The sequence below is a fragment of the Solanum lycopersicum genome, chromosome 8 (assembly GCF_036512215.1).
Source record: "Solanum lycopersicum chromosome 8, SLM_r2.1".
In the NCBI taxonomy this organism is placed as follows: Eukaryota; Viridiplantae; Streptophyta; class Magnoliopsida; order Solanales; family Solanaceae; genus Solanum; species Solanum lycopersicum.
Window position 1 is genome coordinate 46,176,400 of NC_090807.1, and position 22,171 is coordinate 46,198,570.

A 22,171-nucleotide genomic window follows, 5' to 3' on the forward strand; every position below is an offset into this window, starting at 1 on the left:
CGCGATGCCAAATTTTTATTAATGTTTTCAATTTTGGTGTTTGGTGTTCATATTGGTTTTATGTTAATAATGGTACATAACATTCTTGCAGCACCTTTATGACAGTTTAATTAAATCATCTTTGATAAAGCATTAAAGTGTACAATGTCTCTTCAGCATGCTCATATTTTCAAATTGGCAGTACTTGTTGGAATTAATGCATCAATGTTTAGTCTTTCGAAATAGTCTCTTAGTTTTTCAAGAAGTCTCTTTAGAATTTCGTAATACATGTATCTAGTAAATTGTGTACATTTATTTTGTTATTTGTGCAAGACTTTTTATTTTCTATTTTGAGTAGTATAAATAGTGATGTAGTTGATGATTGTAATCATCTCAAATGGCCTTAAGTAGTCTATAATAAACTTAAGCATTTTCTAAAGATATTAATTTTCCTTCAATATTTCCTACAAATAGGTATCAGAGCAGGTTTTCGTTCTTAATCTGGGATTAGGTGAAGAAAAAAATATGACATCCAAAACAAATGAAGGTGATGATTCTTCAGTTGTTTTTACTCCATTTTTTGATGGAACTGATTTTGAATACTGAAAGATAAGAATAAGAACACATTTGAAAGCTGAAGGTTTGTGGACTATTGTTTGCAAATAACTTTGAAGATCCAGACAACGATGGTGATCTTATAGCAGCAGAGATGAAAAATCTTGAGGCTAGTATCTTCAAGATGCAAAAGCCTTAACAAAATCCAAATGGGAGTCTCAAGAGCATATTTTGAAAAAATTTCTACTTGTGAGACTGCAAAGGAAGCTTGGGATTTTCTGGAAATTGAGGTGTATAATGACGAAAAGGTACGCACTATAAATCTTCAAACTCTTAGAAGAGAGTTTCAAAATTTAAAGATGATAGAATCTAAAAAAATTGATTAATATTGCACAAGAGTTATAAATATTATTAATGAAATGAGAAATCATGGTGATACAATTTCTGACCAACAAGTTATGGAAAAGATTCTAATTAGTGTCACAGAAAAGTATGAGTACATCGTTGCTATCACTGAGGAGACGAAAGATCTTTCTACGCTTTCCATCAAAGAGCTAGTTGGATCATTTCGTGCACACGAGAAGCAAAATTTTTTTCATGAAGATCAACCTAAATAAACGGCTTTCCAGTCTCAAACAAATGAAAATTCTCAAAATTTCTCAAAAAATCATCAGAAGAAAAATCACAAGCCAAAAACGAAGCAGGATCATGATGGTTCTTCCAAGAAGGTTAAAGAAAAAGGTGAGAAAAACTCTAGTCTTTTTTGTAAAGTTTGCAAAAAGACTAATTCCAATGCAGAAAAATGTTGGCACAAAGGCAAGACCCAATGTAACTTTTGTAAAAAGTTTGGCCACCTTGAAAAGGATTGTTGGTACAAGAAATGGGAGCAAGCAAATTTTTGTGAAAAACAGGAGGAAGAAAGGGGACAAAACCTTTTCTTTGCTTCTAAATCTGATGCTTCAACAAAAAGCAATGAATGGTATGTTGATAGTGGTTGTAGTAATCACATGACTGGAGATGAAAAGGCTTTCCTCTTAATCAATAATAACATTACTACTAAAGTGAAGATGGGAAATAAAGTCTTAGTTGATGCGAAAGGTAAAGGTACTATTTCGATCAACATGAAATGGAATGGTAAGCAAATTCATGATGTTCTTTATGCTCCTGACTTGGAAGAAAATTTGTTGGTCAACTCATGAAAAATGGTTATTCTCTTGTGTTTAGAGATAATTATTGCAGGATTTATGATAAAACTTAACCAAATCAAGTCATTGTTGAAGTAAAAATGATAAAAAAAAAACTTCCCTTTGCAATTTCATTACAATGCATTAAAAAAATGAAATTAAAGATGATTCATGGCTTTGACACAAAAGATTGTCACTTGAGTTTTCATGGTTTAAAGCTTCTCAAGCAAAAGGACATGGTGCAAGGCCTTCCTGAGATACATATTGTGGTGGATACATGTGAAATTTGTATAATAGGAAAGCAACACAGGAAGTGTTTTCCAAAAGGGGTGTCTTGGAGAACAAGTGTACTTTTGGAAATAATTCATATCGATATTTGTGGACCAATGAAGATTCCATCTCTTGAAAGTTGAAGGTATTTTCTAATCTTTATTGATGATTTCTCAAGAATGACTTGGGTTTATTTTTTGAAAGAAAGTCAGAAGCATTTTCTACATTTAAGAAATTTAAAGTCCTTGTTGAGAAGCAAAAATGTTGCGGCATCAAAATCATTCGCAGCGATCGAGGAGGTGAGTACACAAGTCGAGAATTTGAAGAATATTGCAAAAATGAAGACATTCATAAGCAACTTACAGCAGGGTATACTCCTCAACAAAATGGTGTATCTGAAAGAAGAAATAGAACAATTGTTGAAATGGCCAGAAGTAGTGCATACAGCAGTTCACATCCTTAAAAGGTTTCCAACAAAGACACTAAAGGACAAGACACCAGTTGAAGCTTAGAGTGAAATTAAACCTTCTGTAAGTCATTTTAAATTTATGGATGTATCTGTTATGCTCATGTACCTGTTGAGAAAATAATAAAATTGAATAAAAAAAGTAAAAAATGTGTCTTTATTGGTTATATTGATGTGACAAAAGGATATAGGCTTCTCTATGTCAAAACTAACAAACTTGTTGTTAGTAGAGATGTCATTTTTGATGAAAAAACAACATGGAATGAGGATAAAAAGATAGAGAATACTGCTATCATATCTCCAAATCAAGAAGAGGATGAGAAACATGAAGATGTCTCTTAAGGGGGAGAACTTCTAGATTCAGATAATGAAGAACCGCCTCCAAGAGGAACAGAAATGTTCAGTGACATTTACCAAAGATGTAATTTTACCGGTGTTGAGCCAGAAAATTATGAAAAAGCAATAAAACACGATGTTTGGAAGAAAGTCATGGAAGAAGAAATTCGAATGATTGAAAAAAATAATACTTGGGAGCTTGTGGCTATTCCTAGAGAAAGAGAAGTTGTAAGTCTAAAATGAATTTACAAAATCAAACTCAATAGAAAGGAGATATTCAAAAGCACAAAGCAAGGTTGGTTGTTGGAGGCTCACGCAAAAATCAGGTATTGATTTTTATGAAACTTTCTCTCCAGTTGCTCGTCTTGAGACAATTAGAACTAAAATTGTTGTTGTTGCACAAAAGAAATGGAAGATATTTCAACTTGATATTAAATAAGCATTTTTGAATGAAAAACTTGATGAAGAGATTTATGTTGAGCAACCTCAAGGATTTTTTGTTCAAGGGGGAGAACAAAAGGTATATAGACTAAAAAAGCTCTTTACGGGCTTAAGCAAGATCCAAGAACCCGGTGAAATTGATACATACTTTCTGAAAAATAATTTTCAAAGAAGTAAAAGTGAAGCCACTTTGTATTTGAAGAAAGAACATGACAACATTATCATTGTTTGTCTCTATGTGGATGATTTGCTCTTTACAGGAAATGATGTAAAGATGATGCAAAATATCAAGCAAGATATGATGCAAGCTTATGAAATGAGTGATCTTGGGTTGCTAAATTATTTCTTCCATCGAAGTTTCTCAAGTGAAAGAAGGAATTTTCATTTCTCAAAAAAGTATACTAAAAGTATTCTTCAAAAATTCAAAATAATGGATTGTAGGTCTGTGGTCATACCTATCACGATTGGAATCTAGACCTTAGGTGAGACCGGCGTCGTTGACATCTTAGAGGTCGCAAATAAGCCTACTTATGTCATCCTTACTTTACATAGGTTAATTTTAGCGAAAAATTTGATACTTCTGATTTTTTAAACATACTTGCTAAACATTCTTAACATTTCATAATCGTTCATCATCAACCATCTAACATTGAAGGGATAAGAAATTGAAGGAAATAATTCATTAAGTATTAATTGTATAATGGCCAAAATAGCACCAATACAATGTTTGAACAAAAACAGGAACGAAACGCTAGTGGAACATGCTCCACTAGCTCAACTCTAAAACTACGCTAGAATGTAAAGCAGCAGCATCCTCGAAAGCATGAGGACCTACCAAACTCCGGATGAATGCTGACATCCGGATAGCTGCAAAAACGAACCTATATTACCACCCACCTGTGCATGCACCTAAAAGTAGATGTTTGTATGGAATTAGTACACACTTGTACTAAGAATGGGTATATGCTAGCACACACCAAGGACATGCATGAGAAAGAATAGCTCTTTCCTAACAACATGATTTTTGGAAGTCAAGTCAGTAGACTTCACAAATTGAGATTGGGAAAGTTATTCCATGAGAGTAACATTCATCATTATCATTATGAAATTGCACACAACACATAACATCTTCATATAACAAATATCATAGCACATAACATATAACACATAGCTTCTTTCATATTATTCATTCATATACCATGAGACCTTATTATCATGGACTTGACATTAAGACTTTTCCAAAATGAGGGCTCAACATATCAAACCTAAACTAGGGAGCCTTCTTTAGAAAACACAGAGTCTGCTTCACCCATTTATACGTATTTCATTTCAGTTCATTCATAGGCCAGTGTGAACACCAACTATACCTAGGATATAGTTTAAAACTTTAATCGGGTTTGCTGTGCAATGATCAGGAATAACCTAATGTCATTACCTGAATCTAGCTCACCTTCTAATTATCCTATCCTAGCACCTTCGGTATCATTCATCTCTTTATATGATCCATTTGAGGCTGACCTCATTCATTCATTGGGAATATTAACTTTAACCGACATAGATCATGTGAGGATCATGAAATTCAGTGTCTCCCCCACATAAAAAAGAGGTAGAATCACCGGCCAAAGTGAATCAATAATATGCTAGCGTATATAGAAATTTAACCCCGCTAGATCCCTATATTGGCAGCATAGGTTCAAAGACTAGGAGATGTATAGAGACCCATACCGGGCCGGCAAATCGGATAGACTCATCTCATGAGAGTTACGTGAACCTTCGCCCTTCCCAAAAGAAGGCATCACCACTTTTAGCTAGCCTATCGGTGCTCAATATAAAGTTTCATTACATTCAACTCATACATCGTGGAAGCTTACTTCTAGTATGAGGACAACATAGCTCATTAGATGATTTTTCATCTCATCATTAGTATTAAGTGTTTTAAACTCAACATTTTCATTTAAGTGTTCATAGAGACTAGTCTATTCATTATCTTACACTCTCATTGGTGAGTACGTATTAGTAACATTTACTTAGGCTCATTTGAGATTGCTCTCATCATATACATTATCATCACATCGTGATTGTCACCACATTCTTCATTATTAGCACCTTTGTTTTTCATAGTTACTCACCTCTTATTACGTGAATGTTCATTTCTTCATTTCATAGTTCATCTCATCATATGCCAATGCACTTGGCCATTTAGTGTATCTTACACTCGTACTTAACCCTTCTAAGGTTCATCATTTCATTACGTACATCTTAGGTTCACTTAATTTTTGAACGTATGTTAGACTTATGTGTCTGTACATACAAGTCATGGGGCTTCATTAATAGTTCGCTAAGTGATTCTTACTTTCTTAAGATTATGTATTAAAAGACTTATGTATCTTGTATATATGCCAAGATCTTGATTTTTTATCTAAGTAGATGGCATTACTCTTGGATATTTTTTATTCACGTATGACTTATGTATCAATACGAAAGTTTGGGCACGGGAACCCAAATCTTGAATCACGTGGATATCATTTATATTTTTCATTGATTTTATTTCTAATATTCATAACTTTAGAACTCTAAATTAAATCTCATCATTTACACGAAATGATTAATTTTCTATTTCAATTAGAATTTTAAATTAAATCTCAACATTTACATGAAGGGATTAATTTTCTATTTTAATGAGAATTCTAAATTAAATCTCAACATTTATATGAAGGGATTAATTTTATAATTTAATTAGAATTTTAAATTTACTTTTAGTTAACCGAAAGGTTGGGGGTTCGAGCCCCCACAACCCCTTTGATTTTTAGAGCTAAATAGGTTGTGGGTTCGAACCCCCACAGCCTACCTTATATTTTCCCTTTTTAAAAAAATTTATTTCCGCTGAGGAGGCTTTGAGGTTGTGGGTTCGAACTCCCAGATCCCCTCTAACTTTATTTTATTTAAATGGAGAGAGCAGCAGTGAGGTTGTGGGATCGAATCCCCACAGCCACACTTTATTTCCTTATTATTACGCCTCTCTCTTCAGCGCTGAGGTCATGGGTTCGATCCCCACACCTCACATCTCTTTTTTTTCTTTCGCGCATAGCTGGAGGTCGTGGGTTCGAATCCCACGCCTCCCATTTGTTTGCTGAATTAATTTCCTCCTCCTCTTTCCCCCCCATGTTGTGAGTTCGATCCTCCCATCCCCATTTTCTTTTCCTTTTTCTCGTGCAAGACAAGGGCCAAGGGTTCGATTCCTTCCAGCCCTGTTTCTTTTTTTTTCCAGCGAAACCAGTAGCTAATGGGTTCGATTCCCCTTAGCCCCTTTTTTTCCTTTTTCCAGCCATCTTAACCTGTGAGGTCTTGGGTTCAATTCCTATTGACCTCACTTATTTAATATTCCCTTTTTAAAACCCAGATTTCAACATTTATGTAGAGTACCAAAATCTGGAAATTTCTTGTAATTATTCAACTCTTTTTTATTCACATTATAAGTTTAGTAGGCTAAAAGGTGGTTATTTCAATATACTATACTTCATGGTATTGAACATCACATTGTACACACATTGTACACATAAAATACACAAGAAATACAAGATTCATATAACGCCAAAACAGTGGCCAAAGCCACTGCCCACATGCATACACACACACCAACTTTCCGATCACACTTTGAATATTGTTTTTTTTCTTTTATAATTTCCATCACATAAACATGTCCACAATTAATATAAATATATCATTCATGCCTAAATCTAGCAGCACAACATACCCATCCTACGAATTCGTTTGGGAGCGAATGACAAGGACATACAAGGGGAACAACCTTAGTTTTTAAGACTTGAGAATCGTTCGAAGGAAAATACTCTTGGAGACAAAATTCCAGGAGAGAAACCCATACCTTAATTTGCTTGATCAAACGTGAAGTTGCTGCCCAAATTTTTCTCCTTGCCTTTACGTTTTGGTTACTTTGTTTTTCTTAAAATTTCATGTGAGTTCTTCAAGTGTGAAGAAACTTGGTTAAACTTTCTGTTCTTTACGTTATTTTGGCAGAGAGAACAAGAGAATTTTTTTTGAACGTGGAGAGGTGATAAACATGATTAGGAGAGTGTTAGCATAGGTTTAGGAGTCTTAATTCAAGACTTAGTCAACATAGGATTTAATTAAATTAATACAAAACTGATTTATTTTAATAAATACGTAAAATGACCATTACGCCCTTAAAATTTCTGATTGTTCAATATTAATTAAATCACCTTAAGTATTTGTATATTCTATTTTTTAGAATTGTTACATTATCCCCCCTTAGAAACATTCGTCCCCGAATGACACTACCATTACACATCGAATGCCAATTGGACCATAACATAATCGCTATGTACAATCAACCAAGAACAACAAAATACAAAGAGATCAGGAAACATAAGCTTAAGAGTGGGAAGTCTAACCTTAAGAGTTGAAAAGATGAGGATAGCGGGATCTCACGTCGGCCTCAGCCTCCCACGTAGCACCCTCAACAAGATGATTTCTCCATAATACCTTCACTGTGGCAATCTCCTTGTTCCTCAGCCGCTTGACCTGTCTGTGTAAGATCTCAACAGGTACCTCCTCACAGGACAAGTCTTCACCAACCCCCAAACCTTCAACAGGTAGTATTGATGCTGGATCACCTAGGAACTTCTTCAACATAGAGACATGAAAGACTGGATGAACAGAAGCTAGCTCCGCAGGCAATGCTAACTCATAGGCCACCTCAAGCTAGCTCCGCAGGCAATGCTAACTCATAGGCCACCTCACCCATACGCTGTAAGATCTCATATGGCCCCACATACCTCGGACTCAACTTTTCTTTTCTACCAAATCTCATCACCCCTTTCATAGGCGATATCTTCAAGTAAACCTGGTCACCAAAATTAAATTCTAAAGGTCGCTTTCTGTTATCTGCATATGATTTCTGTCGACTGTAGGCAGTAGCCAACCTGTCCTTAATCATTATAACTTTTTCCAAGGCCTCATGAACGATATCTGGACCCAAAATGGATAACTCTCCAACCTCAAACCACCCTACTGGAGATCTACACCTCTTACCATACCACGCTTCAAACGGTGCCATCCCAATGCTAGAGTGATAGCTATTATTATACGAGAACTATATCAAAGGCAGATGGTCATCCCAGTTACCTCTGAAGTCAATCACACACGCTCTCAACATGTCCTCCAATGTCTGAATGGTGCACTCTGCCTGCCCATCTGTCTGAGGATGAAAGGCGGTGCTAAGCTTTACCTGTGTGCCCAAGATTTTCTAGAAATATCTCCAGAAATGTGAAGTAAACTTAGATCCTCTATCTGAAATGATAGACAAAGGGATCCCATGCCATCTCACAATCTCATCAATGTAGAGTCTCACATAATCCTCAGCTCTATAAGTAGACTTCACAGGGATAAAGTGGGCAGACTTAGTCAATCTGCCCACAATTACCCATATGGAGTCATGTTGCCTCCTAGTTCTCGGTACCAACCACGATGTACATATTAATGGCCTCCCACTTCCAAGTCGGAACCTCAATAATCTGAGTCAAACCACCAGGCTTAAGATGCTCTGCCTTAACCTGCTGATAATTAGGACACTTAGCCACATATTCTGTGATGTCCTTCTTCATGCCATACCACCAATAAATCTGCTTAAGATCATGATATATTTTGGTGGAACCTGGATGTATGGAATATCTGGAACCATAGGCCTCTTCCACAATCCTGGTTCGTAAATTATCCACACCTAGTACACACAGCCTGTCCTGGTATCTAAGTATGCCATCATCCCCCAAAGCGAAAGACTCATTCCTTTTTAACAACACTAGGTCCTTCAGCTCCATCAACACAAGACAAGATGTTGACCCTTCTTGACTTCAAATATCAGGGATGATTAAGAACTAGGGTGAACTGAAACACCCCTACTAATAGAGTCAACCAACCGCACCCCCAGTCTGGACAGTCTGTGTACCTCTTTTGCCAACTCCTTCTTCTCGTCCTCAATGTGCGCTGTACTCCCCATGCTCATCCTTCTCAAAGCATCAGCCACAACATTATCCTTACCTAGATGGTAGTGCACATTCATGTCATAATCCTTCAACACCTCCAACCATCTATGCTGACGTAGATTCAACTCCCTCTATGTGAACACGTACAGGACACTCTTATGATCCGTGAACACATCCACATGCACTCCATACAGATAATGCCTGCACAGCTTCAATGCAAACACCACAGCTGCCAACTCCAAGTCATGAGTGGGATAATTCTTTCGTGAACCTTGAGTTGTCTGGAAGCATAGGCTATCATCTTACCAGCCTGCAAAAGAACACATCCCAAACCAACCCTAGATGCATCACAATAAACCAAGTAATTCTCACCACACTTAGGTAGAGTAAGCACCGAGGCTGAAGTGAGTCTGTCCTTGAGCTCCTGGAAGCTCTTCTCACAAGTCTCCATCCATTCAAACTTTGCTTTCTTCTTAGTCAGAGCTGTCAATGGGGTAGCAATGGAAGAAAAGCCCTCTACAAACCTGCGATAGTAACCAGCCAATCCCAAAAAGCTACGAATGTCAGTGGGAGTAAGAGGCTTTTTCCAGTTCTTAATAACTTCAGTCTTCCTTGGGTCTACCTCTACACCTTGATCGGACACAACATGACCCAGGAAGTTCACTCATCTCAACCAGGATCCACCACTTGCTGAATTTGGCATACAACTGATGTTGTCTAAGTACCTGCAAGGTTAGTCTCAAATGTTGTTCATACTCTTCCTTGGTCTTAGAGTAGATGAGAATGTCATCAATGAATACTATGATGAAGGATTCAAGGTATTCACAGAAAACTCTGTTCATGAGATCCATAAATGTAGCAGGTGCATTCGTGAGACCAAATGACATAACCAAGAACTCATAATGACCATAACGGGTACGAAGGCTGTCTTTGGCACATCTCCATCCCTAACCCTAAGTTGATGATACCCTGAACGAAGATCAATCTTAGAGAAGAAACTAGACCCTTGAAGTTGATCGAACAAATCATCTATTCTGGGAAGTGGATACTTATTCTTTATAGTGACTTTGTTGAGATGCCGATAATTGATACACATTCAAAGGGTCCTATCTTTCTTATTTACAAACAACACTAGAGCGCCCCAAGGGGATATGCTCAGCTCAATGAAACCCTTATCAGTGAGATCTTATAACTGCAGCTTCAACTCTTTGAGTTCTGCTGGAGCCATTCTATAAGGAGGAATTAAGATTGGGTTAGTATCGGATTATAAGTCGTTACCAAAGTCAATCTCTCGAAGGGGAGGGACTCCAGGCAAATCTTCAGGAAACATATCTAGGAACTCATTCACTACGGGCACTAAGTCTATGGAAGGAATGTCATGATTTAAATCATTAACACTCACAAGATGACATAATAACCCCTTGGACATCATTTTATTAGCCTTAAGATTTGAAATCAATGGATTAGGAAGAATCGAATTGTACCCCTCCCAGACTAACTCTTCTTCATCAGGGAAGCGAAATCTCACCACTCTACTATGACAGTCAAAGCAATCATAACAACTGTGAAGCCAGTCCATGCCAAGAACAATATCAAAATTATGCATGGGTAACTTAATCAAGTTTGCGCACATAGTATTACCACTTACAACTATCGGGAAATCTTTGTATACCCTATCAGTTCTTACATTTTCTCCTAAAGACTAACCACTATAGGATCATGCAGAACTTCAGGTAGTATTTCAAAAGTAAGGGCAACCAAAAAAGTCACAAAGGAAATCCTAGACCCTGGATTGAGTAAAGCATAAAAAAAAGTTGAGAATACTTGCATCATACCTTTGACCACATTAGCGGACTTCTCTTGCCCCTCCTGCCTTTCAGGGCGTAGAATCTGTTCCTCTGGAGAGGCTCGACTGTTGCTGCACTCTATGGGTTAGGCCTAGACTGAGCAATACCTCCAACCTGACCTCTGTTCTGTGGACAGTCTCTGACCATATGTCCACTCTTACCACAACCGAAGCAGACATTAGTTCCCTGTATGTACTCTCCACTATGAGCTCGGCCACACTTAGCACATTGCTTCTTAGGACGCTGCATCTCACCTCCATTGCCCCTCTTGGGTTTAGGTCTGCCTCCTCTATGTGTTGTACTCCTCTGAGAGTTAGAATTCCCAGAACTCTATTGCCCCTTCTTAAACCTAGGTTGCCCACGGACGCAAAAATTGTTTCTATAGCCTCCATGGCTGGGACCTGCCTGATCTTGAGGCCTAGGCCTCCTTACATCACGAACACCTCTCTTTATTTGGCTTTCCTTTACTTGATGGACATGCACTATCAACGTGGAAAGATCCATATTATCATGGATCATCGCAGATCGACACTCCTCCGTCAGGTCTCCATTGATTCCTTTTGAGAAACCTTCTCATCTCATCCCTGCTGTTAGAAACCAGGGAAGTAGCATACCTTGATAGTTTAACAAACTTCAGGGAATACTCCCTGACCGTCATAGAGTCTTGTTTAAGGTTGATGAACTCCTCAACCTTGGCCTCCCTCATCTCTCTAGGAAAGAATCTCTCCAGAAATGTTGTCTTGAACACTTCCATGTGACTGCCGCTCCACCTAAGACACGTCTATCTTGCCACATCTTGCACTAAGTTTTTGCAACATCCTTGAGCTGGTAGGAAGCCAGCTCAGCCTTCTCAATATCAGGGGCTCCCATAGCCACCAGGATCTTACGCACCTCGTCTACAAACTCTTGAGGATCATCTGATGTCTTAGCCCTTGTGAATATAGGAGGATTCATCCTCGTGAAATCTCGCAGTCTATTAGCCATGCTGCGAACCGGTGGGTTCTCCTTATGAACATCCTGTCTGTTGACTTGGGCAGTCATAGCCTGAGCCTGCATCGTGATGGCATGTGCCATATGGGCTAGAGATGCCCTCACCTCAGCATCAGTCAACCCAGTTGGGTTAATTGGCATGGACACTCCTTCTGCTGGAGCCTGGGGTGGATTCTGATTACCCCTAGCAGCTACTCCTCCCCTCCTCAAACCCTTAGTTATCCAAGTTTTCATTCTCTGAGAACAACAACGATTGATGTTAGACACATTCATAACACCAAGAACTCAGACATTAGGAAAAGCATAATAAGATCAGAAAAAGGAAAAAAAATTCTACGCATCATGCAGTCTCTAATCCAGGATAGTGGTGCACTTCACTACTATGACATAGAAACTACTCAATGTGGTTGATGTGAACTCATTATTCTAGAAATTTAACCTAGGGCTCTGATACCAACTTTGTCACGATTGAAATCTAGACCCCAGACGAGACCGGCATCGTTGACCTCTCAGAGGTCGCAAACAAGCCTACTTACGTCATCTTTACTTTACATAGGTTAATTTTAGCGAAAAATTTTGAACTTTTGATCCTTTAAACATACTTTCTAAACATTCTTAACATTTCATAATCGTTCATCATCAACCGTCTAACATTAAAGGTATAAGCAACTGAAAGAAATAATTCATTAAGTATTAATTGTATAATGGCCAAAATAGCACCAATACAAAGTCTAAACCAAAACAGGAAATAAACGCTAGTGAAACATGTTCCACTAGCTTAACTCTAAAACTACTCTAGAATGTAAAACAGTAGCATCCTCGAAAGCATGAGGACCTACCAAACTCCAGATGAATGCTGACGTCCGAATAGCTGCAACAACAAACCTGTAGCTCTACCGCCCACCTGTGCCTACACCTAAAAGTAGATGTTTGTATGGAATTACTACATACTTGTACTAAGTATGGGTATATGCATGCACACACCAAAGACATGCATGAGAAAGAATAGCTCTTTCCTAGAGACATGATTTTCGGAAGTCAAGTTAGTAGACTTGCCACATTGAGATTAGGAAAGTTATGCCATGAGAGTAACATGCATCATTATCATTATCAAATTGCACACAACACATAACATCTTCATATAGGACATATCATAGCACATAACATATAACACATAACTTCTTTCATATTATTAATTCATATGCCATGAGACCTTGTTATCATGGACTTGACATTAAGACTTCTCCAAAATGAGAGCTCAACATATGGGACCTCAACTAGGAAGCCTTCTATAGATAACAAAGAGTCTGCTTCACTTATTCATACGTATTTCATTTTAGTTCATTCATAGGCCAGTGTGAACACCAACTATACCTAGGATGTAGTTTAAGACTTTTATCGTGTTTGTTGTGTTATGACCAGGAATAACCTAATGTCATTACCTGAATTTAGCTCACCTCCTGATTATCCTATACTAACACCTTCGGTATCATTATCTCTTTATATGATCCATTTGAGGCTGACCTTATTCATTCATTGGGAACTTTAACTTTAAACGACATAGATCATGTGAGCATCATGAAATCCAGTCTAAGTGAATCAATAACATGCTAGCGTATATGGGAATTTAACCCCGCCAGATCCCTATATTGGCAGTATAGGTCCAAAGACTGGGAGATGTATGGAGACCCATACCAGGCAAGCCGGACAGTCTCATCTCATGAGAATTACTTGAACCTTCGCCCTTCCCGAAAGAAGGCATCACCGCTCATAACTAGCCTATCGGTGCTTAGTATAAAGTTCCATTACATTCAACTCATACATCATGAAAGTTGACTTATAGTATGAGGACAACATAACTCATTAGATTATTTTCTCATCTCATCATTAGTATTAAGTATTTTAAACTCAATATTTTCATTAGAGTGTTCATAGAGACTGGTCTCTTCATTATCTTACACTCTCATTGGTGAGTACATATTAGTAACATTTACTTAGGCTCATTTGAGATTGCTCTCATCATATACATTATCCTCACATCATGATTGTCACCACAATCTTCATTACTAACACCTTTGTTATTCATAGTTACTCACCTCTTATTACGTGAATGTTCATTTCTTCATTTCATAGTTCATCTCATCATATGCCAATGCACTTGGCCATTTAGTGTATCTTACACTCGTACTTAACTCTCCTAAGGTTCATCATTTCATTATGTACATCTTAGGTTCACTTTATTTTTGAACGTATGTTAGACTTATGTGTCTATACATACAAGCAATGGGGTTTTATTCATAGTTCGCTAAGTGATTCTTACTTTCTTTAGATTATCTATTACAAGACTTATGTATCTTGTATATATGCCAAGATCTTGATTTTTGATGTAAGTAGATGGCATTACTCTTGGATATTTTTTATTCACGTATAACTTATGTATCAATACGGAAGTTTGGGCACAGAAACCCAAATCTTGAACCACTTGGATATCATTTATATTTTTCATTGATTTTATTTCTAATTTTCATAACTTTAGAACTCTAAATTAAATCTCAACATTTACATGATATGATTAATTTTCTATTTTAATTAGAATTCTAAATTAAATCCCATCATTTACATGAAGGGATTAATTTTTCTATTTTAATTAGAATTCTAAATGAAATTTCAACATTTTTATGAAGGGATCAAATTTCTATTTTAATTAGAATTCTAAATTAAATCTCAACATTTACATGAAGGGATTAATTTTCTATTTTAATTAGAATTCTAAATCAAATCTCAACATTTACATGAAGGGATTAATTTTCTAATTTAATTAGAATTTTAAGTTAAATCTCAACATCTACATGAAAGGTTGGGGGTTCGAGCCCCCCACAACCCCATTGATTTTTAGAGTTAAATTCGCTACAATAGGGAGGTTGTGGGTTCGAACCCCACAGCTCCCCTTATATCCCCCCCCCCTTTTTAATTTATTTTCGCTGAGGAGGCTGTGATGTGGTGGGTTCGAACCCACACAACCCCTCTATCTTTATTTTATTTAAATGGGGCGAGCAAGAGTGAGGTTGTGGGATCGAATCCCCACAGCCTCGCTTTATTTCCTTATTATTTTGCTTCTCCCTTCAGCACTGAGGTCATGGGTTCGATCCCCACGCCACACATCTCTTTTTTTTCTTTCCCGCGTAGCTGGAGGTCATGGGTTCGAATCCCACGCCTCCCATTTGTTTGCTGAATTAATTTCCTCCTCCTCTTTCCTCCAGGTCGCGAGTTGGATCCGCCCAGCCCCATTTTCTTTTCCTTTTTCTCGCGCAAGACAGGGGCCAAGGGTTCGATTCCCCCCAGCCCTGTTTCTTTTTTTTTTCAAACGAAACCAGTAGCTAAGGGGTTCGATTCCTCTTAGCCCCTTCTTTTTTTTTTCTTTTTTCCATCCATCTTAACCTGTGAGGTCTTGGGTTCAATTCTCATTGACCTCATTTATTTAATATTCACTTTTTAAAACCAAGATTTCAACATTTTCATAGAGTATCGAAATCTAGAAATTTCTTGTCATTATTCAACTCATTTTTAGTCACATTGTTCATAAGTTTATTTGTCTAAAAGGTGGTTATTTCAATCCACCATACTCATGGTAATGAACATCACATTGTACACATAAAATTCACAAGAAATACATGATTCATACAACCCCAAAACAGTGGCCAAAGCCACAGCCCACATGAATACACACACACCAATTTTTCGATCATACTTTGAATATTGTTTTTTTTTCTTTTACAATTTCCATCACATAAACATGTCCACAATTAATATAAATACATCATTCATACCTAAATCTAGCAGCACAACATACCCATCCTACGTATTCGTTTGGAAGCTAATGATAAGGACATACAAAGGGAAACAACCTTAGTTTTTAAGACTTGAGAATCGTTCGAAGGAAAATACTCTTGGAGAAAGAATTCCAGGAGAGAAACCGATATCTTAATTTGCTTGATCAAACGTGAAGTTGCTGCCCAAAATCTTCTCCTTGCCTTTACATTTTGGTTACTTTATTTTTCTTAAAATTTCATGTGAGTTCTTCAAGTTTGAAGAAACTTGGTTAAACTTTCTGTTCTTCACGTTATTCTTGGCAGAGAGTACAAGAGAGTTCTTATTTGAACGTGGAGAGGTGATAAACGTGATTAGGAGAGTGTTAGCATAGATTTAGGAGTTTTAATTCTAGACTTAGTCAACATAGGATTTAACTAAATTTACACAAATCTGATTTATTTTAATTCATACGTGAAATGACCATTATGCCCTTAAAATTTTAGATATTTAAATAATAATTAAATCACATTAAGTATTTATCTATTCGATTTTTGTAGGATTGTTACAATACCATTAGCAACAAATGAGAAGTTTAGAAAAAATGATGGAGAAAAAAAAGTTAATAGCTCACTTTATAGGAGTTTGATTGAAAGTTTTCTATATCTTACTTCAACAAGGCCAGATATTATGTTTGCTGCTAGTTTGTTATCCAGATTCATGTAAGAACCAAGCCAAATGCATTTTGGAACTACAAAGCGTGTTCTACACTACTTGCAAGGAACAATGGATTATGGGATAATGTACAAATTTGGTGGAGATTTGAACTTAATTGGTTATTCTGATAGTGATTGGGCTGGAAGTATAGATGACATGAAGAGTACTTCTGGTTATGTTTTCTTATTTGAATTAAGTATTTGTTCTTGGTTATCAAAAAAGCAAAGTGTTGTTTCTCAATCCACTGCCGAAGCAGAATATGTTTCAGCATCCAAGGCTACTTCTCAAGCTATTTGGCTTAGGAGAATATTTGAAGACATTGGTGAAAAACAAAAAAAAAGGACTGTTCTGTATTGTGATAACAAATCAGCAATTGCAATTGCCAAAAATCCAGTCAGCCATGAAAGTTTAAAGCATATTTCCATCAAGTATCATTTTATCCGAGAAGCATAAGAGAAAGGTGAAATTCAGTTGCATTATTGTCAGACAAGAGAACAACTTGCTGACAGCTTCACCAAAGCACTTCCTAGAGAAAAATTTTGCTATGTTCGAGAACGCATTGGAGTTATCAAGCAAATGCATTCAGGGGGAGTGTTGGAATTAATGCATCAATGTTTAGTCTTCCAAAATTCTCTTAGTTTTTCAATAAGTCTCTTTAGAATTTCGTAGTACATGTATCTAATAAATTGTGATACATGTATTTAGTTATTTGTGCAAGACTTTAGGTTTTCTATTTTGAGTAGTATAAATAGTGATGGAGTTGATGATTGTAATCATCTCAATTGACCTTAACTAGCCTATAATAAACATGAGCATTTTCTAAAGATATTATTTTTCCTTCAATATTTCCTACAGTTTTTTAATACAGATACACACTACTAGGAAAATTAAATGTACAATATCCTAAAGTGTAGAAGTAGTAGAAGAAGAAGAGAAAGGTGATGATGTCAAAGACGATGACGAAGAAGACAACAAATAGCTCAAGTTGAACTCTATCTGCAAACGATGATGAAGCGAGACATAAGAAACTGTCTCCTTTTTCTCTTGCTCCTCCACTTCCTTTAGAGGGATAGCCGCGAGAAATCTCTTGATGAATTCTCTGCAGCATTCTTTCCCCTTCCATATCATCTCTTCCTTATCATTTTTCTGTGACTTCTCTTCTTCTGCAACAATATTCTCATATATCATACTGTTATCGTCAAACCTTAAAATATATGCATTGCTGCAACCCTCATATAGCCTTTCTCCCAATGTATCAATAATGTAATAAGCATTTGCTTCCACCTTCAATATGAAGAAATGGTCGTTCCAACTTATGATATAAACTTTAGGTTCAAATTCAATACCATCTGCAGTGACACTACTAATCTTGTCCCATATTTGATCAAATGACATTACCCCTTGTAATGAGTCAAATTTCTCCGGGCTGAAGAATCCAACAAATGATTGATCATGCGAGATGTATATAGGTCGAATACCAGCATGCAGAACAGTCTCTAAATCAAAGTGCTTGTTTGGGAAATCATTGATGTAAGTATCATTTTGGCATAGCTTTCTCCATTCGCTAGAACCATGTAGTATGAGGTAATCAAATTCTGATCTCGTGGGCATTGCATCTCTATTTGATTGCAGCCAATGGGAGAAAACAACTACTAGTGCTGTGCATGCACTCTCTCCAGCAGCCTTGTCGCTACATTGGTCGAAAGATGCAAAGAAGACATCGGTTTTGAGCTTCGTTTGCCTATCCCTACTCTGTAGTTCTGTAACTTCCCAATCAGGCTTTTTTCTGCTGCCTTCATTTTGGTCCCTTGATTCAGCACCACAAGGGCCAGGCTTCTCTACATTCTGTTAGTGAAAAATGCACAAGTATCAGAAGGGATGTAGTTTTATCCAGCCTAAACATCACAGAATCGACTCATTGTTTTTTTTTTTTTATTATTATTATTCCATCCTTTTAAAAAAGAATTACCTGGTTCGACTTTACATAAAGTTAAGAAAATTAAAATGACTTTTCAATTTTGTGATCTTAAATTAAATTTTTATCGAATATACAAAAATGTCCTTCAATTTTGTTATGTGAAACATGTCACGTGAAAGTTGACATTATAGTATTACCATAAAAGGAAAAAGATCATTCTTTTTTAAACAAACTAAAAAAGAAAGTATGTCATTCTTTATGACATAGCCTACAACAAAGAGCCAAAAGTTCAGATGAATATACAGCTCACAACCAAAGATGTTCAACTATTTATTTTTTGTGAAATATGACCTTGACTTGTTCCGACTTATTTTTATATATATAATAGACGATAATGACAACACATATATTTGGACAAAATCAATCTTGGAAGACATCGACTTGCCAACTTATCCTGTACATTTGTTTTTTGCCCAACTTTGGACAGCATGGGATCATTGATCTTCTTTCTAAATTGGCAATTTCCAAGACCTGTAACTTTGTTTTCGCCTAACTTTTATCCATCTCAAACTTGTTTGATTGTAATATTAAATTGCAGAAACGTTTCAAGACAAAGTTGCCAAAATTGAATTTGTACCATTCTTCTTCTTATTACTATTATTCATATGTATTATTATCATTCCAATTATTGTAAGTAATGAGAATAAATAAATTATAGTTGAACCAAATCCCTTTTTGACCAAGCTATTAAATTAAACAAATATAGGACTGAGTCCTTAATGTGTTTTTGTAAATGTACCTGTTGATTGAGTGGCGACTCAACACCAAAGCTACAACTCCTGTTAATCAATGCTTCTTCTCGACTTAATCGCCTTCTCTTCCAAGAGAACCACCCAACTTTCTTGACTAAGTCAGGTTGAGTTTGTGAGCTCGACTCAATCCCCTTGGGTACCTCTGCTTCAAATGTAGATGATTCATCCAACTTTCTCTCACATACGCTACTACTCTTTGATAACCATTTCAGCTGTCTCGACTCTACCGAGTCTTTGATCTCACCAAATGTTATGTTGACCTGGAGTTATTTAAATTTGACAAAGTCAGAAAAATATTAATCATCACAACAGATGGATAATTAAAAATACAACAAGGCCTCCTTGTATTTATTTAAAAATTCCTTTTCACACGATGACATGATTTATTTATTTTCTAGAAAACTATGTTCATTGGAAAACATAAATAACTGATTACATTATCACGCTCAACGGAATTAGTCAGCTAAATTTAGCTGTTCACTTTTGCTTAGTTTATTAAAAATATATAAGACTAGTAAATCCACAGCAACATTTGTTCATAATTAGGCTCAAATATTTGACTTGTCAAAAAAAAAAAAAAGCTTAAAAGTTTGATGAATTATGAAAATAAAACTAATTCTATTGTGAAATCGTGTGAGCACACGTACTTTGATTACACATTTTAAGTAATTTTGTCCTAAGAAATAATCGAAAAATTGAATTTCGATTGTGGAAAAAACGAAACGTGTCAGGAGAAAGAAGTAATTGTTGAGGTTGAAGTTGTAAGCTAAGAGGTTGATCAATCGCACTAGAATAGATTTTTGAATTGATGTAGATAATGAAGAAGAAGATGATATGAAACTTACATGTAGCATAGCTGATATGGAAGTTTTACCAATATTTAAAGTTATGGGAACCTTCTCTTGTACAAAACACATTCTTCTTGCACCCAATTCAGCTACATTAACTACCACTTTCCCAATCAACATCATTTTCTGGAAATTAGTTGCATACAAAACATTAAACGTAACATCCCAGGCCGAGTATTTCTTCAGACTCTGATTCTCTGTAAAACAACAAACATTCTCAAACTCATCTGCATCATTATCCCATTTAACACAATTATCTTTCATAAATCTCCGACTTGTGAAATCTTTCTTATATTTATAAAATTGGACTAAACCAAACTTCGATTCTCCTTTCCACTTCACCTCTATTGTCATCATCTTCACCTTTCTTGATTCTTCATTTTCTTTATCGAAATCATCAACTTCTAATTCTACCTTCAATGGCCTGATTTTCACCTTATATTTCCTAGTCACCGCCATTTCTTTTTTTTAAAAAAAGACAGAAATAAATATGTGTATATATATATATATATATATATATATATATTATAGTTTCCTAATAAGCAATAAAACAGAGGAAAGAAGGAAATGATAAAATCTAATCCCTCCCTTCTATTTATACATTTTTCATTTAATTTTTTAAAATATATCATTTTGCTATAATTTAAAATAATAATTATTTTATTCTTAGCAAAATAATTTTTAATTATAAAATCATAAAGTCAAACGCTGCACATACAAAATGAAACAAATAATGTACTTTCTCTATCTTAATTTTTGTAACTTACTTTTTTCAAAAATAATAATATATTTCTATTTTAATTAATAATTTAATTATAAAATATATATTTTATTTTCAATCAAAATGATTTACAACATCGTAAACTTTTGCCACACTTTCTAAAAGTATTCACTTTTTTTTTCTTAAACTTGGGGCCTAATTAAACAATGGGACAAAGGAGTAGTAAATTAAGAAAAGGAGAGGTGTGGTGTCATTAAACCAATGAAGAAGGAACACGTTAACGCGGGAAAGGAATTTCAACACGTGGGGAGTACGCGTGTATACCAAATCATCTCATAAATTTGGAATATTCGTCTAAAAATAAAATAAAATGAGGAATGCATATTATTTGTTTTTGTTTTTTGTTCCATCCCATTCCCACTCTTTTTCTTTCACGTCTTCGTCTCTTTTCTGAACGTGTTAAATTAAATTGGTGTTCTAAGGGGTCGTTTAGTTCTATTGTTATATTTTTATAATATTTTTTATTTTAATTTATTATATATTCTAGTTGGTTGAACAAAAGTTTTTAAATTTTGTTGTTCTTAATTAAAAATATGTTTTGTGAGACATTGTCAAATTATAAAAAAATATTATTTTAAACATTTTGAATATAAAAATAACACACATGTATTAAAAACAACGATAACAACTTTCATGTCTTGCATACATACGTGTAAACCCCTAGATATTATTAAATGAATAATAAATCTTGGACATCAAATTAATTACCTGATAAATTTGGATGCAAATTGTTGATAATAAGTTATTTATAATTTCTCATTTTAAAGTTATTTATAATGTCTTATTTTGCCCTCCCGCTAGTGTTTACATGCTTGTTTGTGTTGCGGAATGGTTAGTGTGGTGTTTGAGTGGTTTTGGTGATTTTGACCCTTTTGAGTTGACAATTCTTGGTATGGTTGACTTAAGTCAACATTTATAGCTTCAAGCATCGGATGAATTGTATCACTTCTATCATATCCGAAACATTGACACGGAACTAGTAAGGTGATTGGTAAGTTTTTTGAGACCTTGACATTTAGATGAAAAGTTGGGCTTTAAGCCTAACAAATGATCCAGGAGGAGGGTAATTTTATCATTTAACCTCTTTTAAAAAATTTGATGACTCCATTGAATTTGGGATGCCAAATTTAGTAGGATATCATGTCCAATTTATTTTTATCGAACTCTGAACGATTTTTCAGGATCCGTTCAGAGGCATTT

At 35.7% G+C, this 22,171-nt stretch overlaps 3 protein-coding genes across 3 annotated transcripts; 1 reads left to right on the plus strand and 2 right to left on the minus strand.

Annotated features, from left to right (window-relative positions):
* Positions 1-743: 743 nt before the first annotated feature.
* On the plus strand, positions 744-1,733 carry LOC138337977 (uncharacterized). Its single transcript, XM_069288424.1, has 2 exons — positions 744-842; positions 1,164-1,733. Exons 1-2 carry the CDS (start codon positions 744-746, stop codon positions 1,731-1,733), a joined length of 669 nt encoding a protein of 222 aa, XP_069144525.1.
* A 6,233-nt stretch (positions 1,734-7,966) lies between these two features.
* LOC138337978 (uncharacterized) lies at positions 7,967-8,326 on the minus strand. Its single transcript, XM_069288425.1, has one exon. It carries the CDS (start codon positions 8,324-8,326, stop codon positions 7,967-7,969), a length of 360 nt encoding a protein of 119 aa, XP_069144526.1.
* A 9,101-nt stretch (positions 8,327-17,427) lies between these two features.
* On the minus strand, positions 17,428-21,084 carry LOC101256695 (uncharacterized). Its single transcript, XM_004244971.5, has 3 exons — positions 20,188-21,084; positions 19,330-19,602; positions 17,428-18,457 (listed from the first exon to the last, which is right to left on the minus strand). Exons 1-3 carry the CDS (start codon positions 20,647-20,649, stop codon positions 17,516-17,518), a joined length of 1,677 nt encoding a protein of 558 aa, XP_004245019.1. The 5' UTR covers positions 20,650-21,084; the 3' UTR covers positions 17,428-17,515.
* Positions 21,085-22,171: the final 1,087 nt, after the last annotated feature.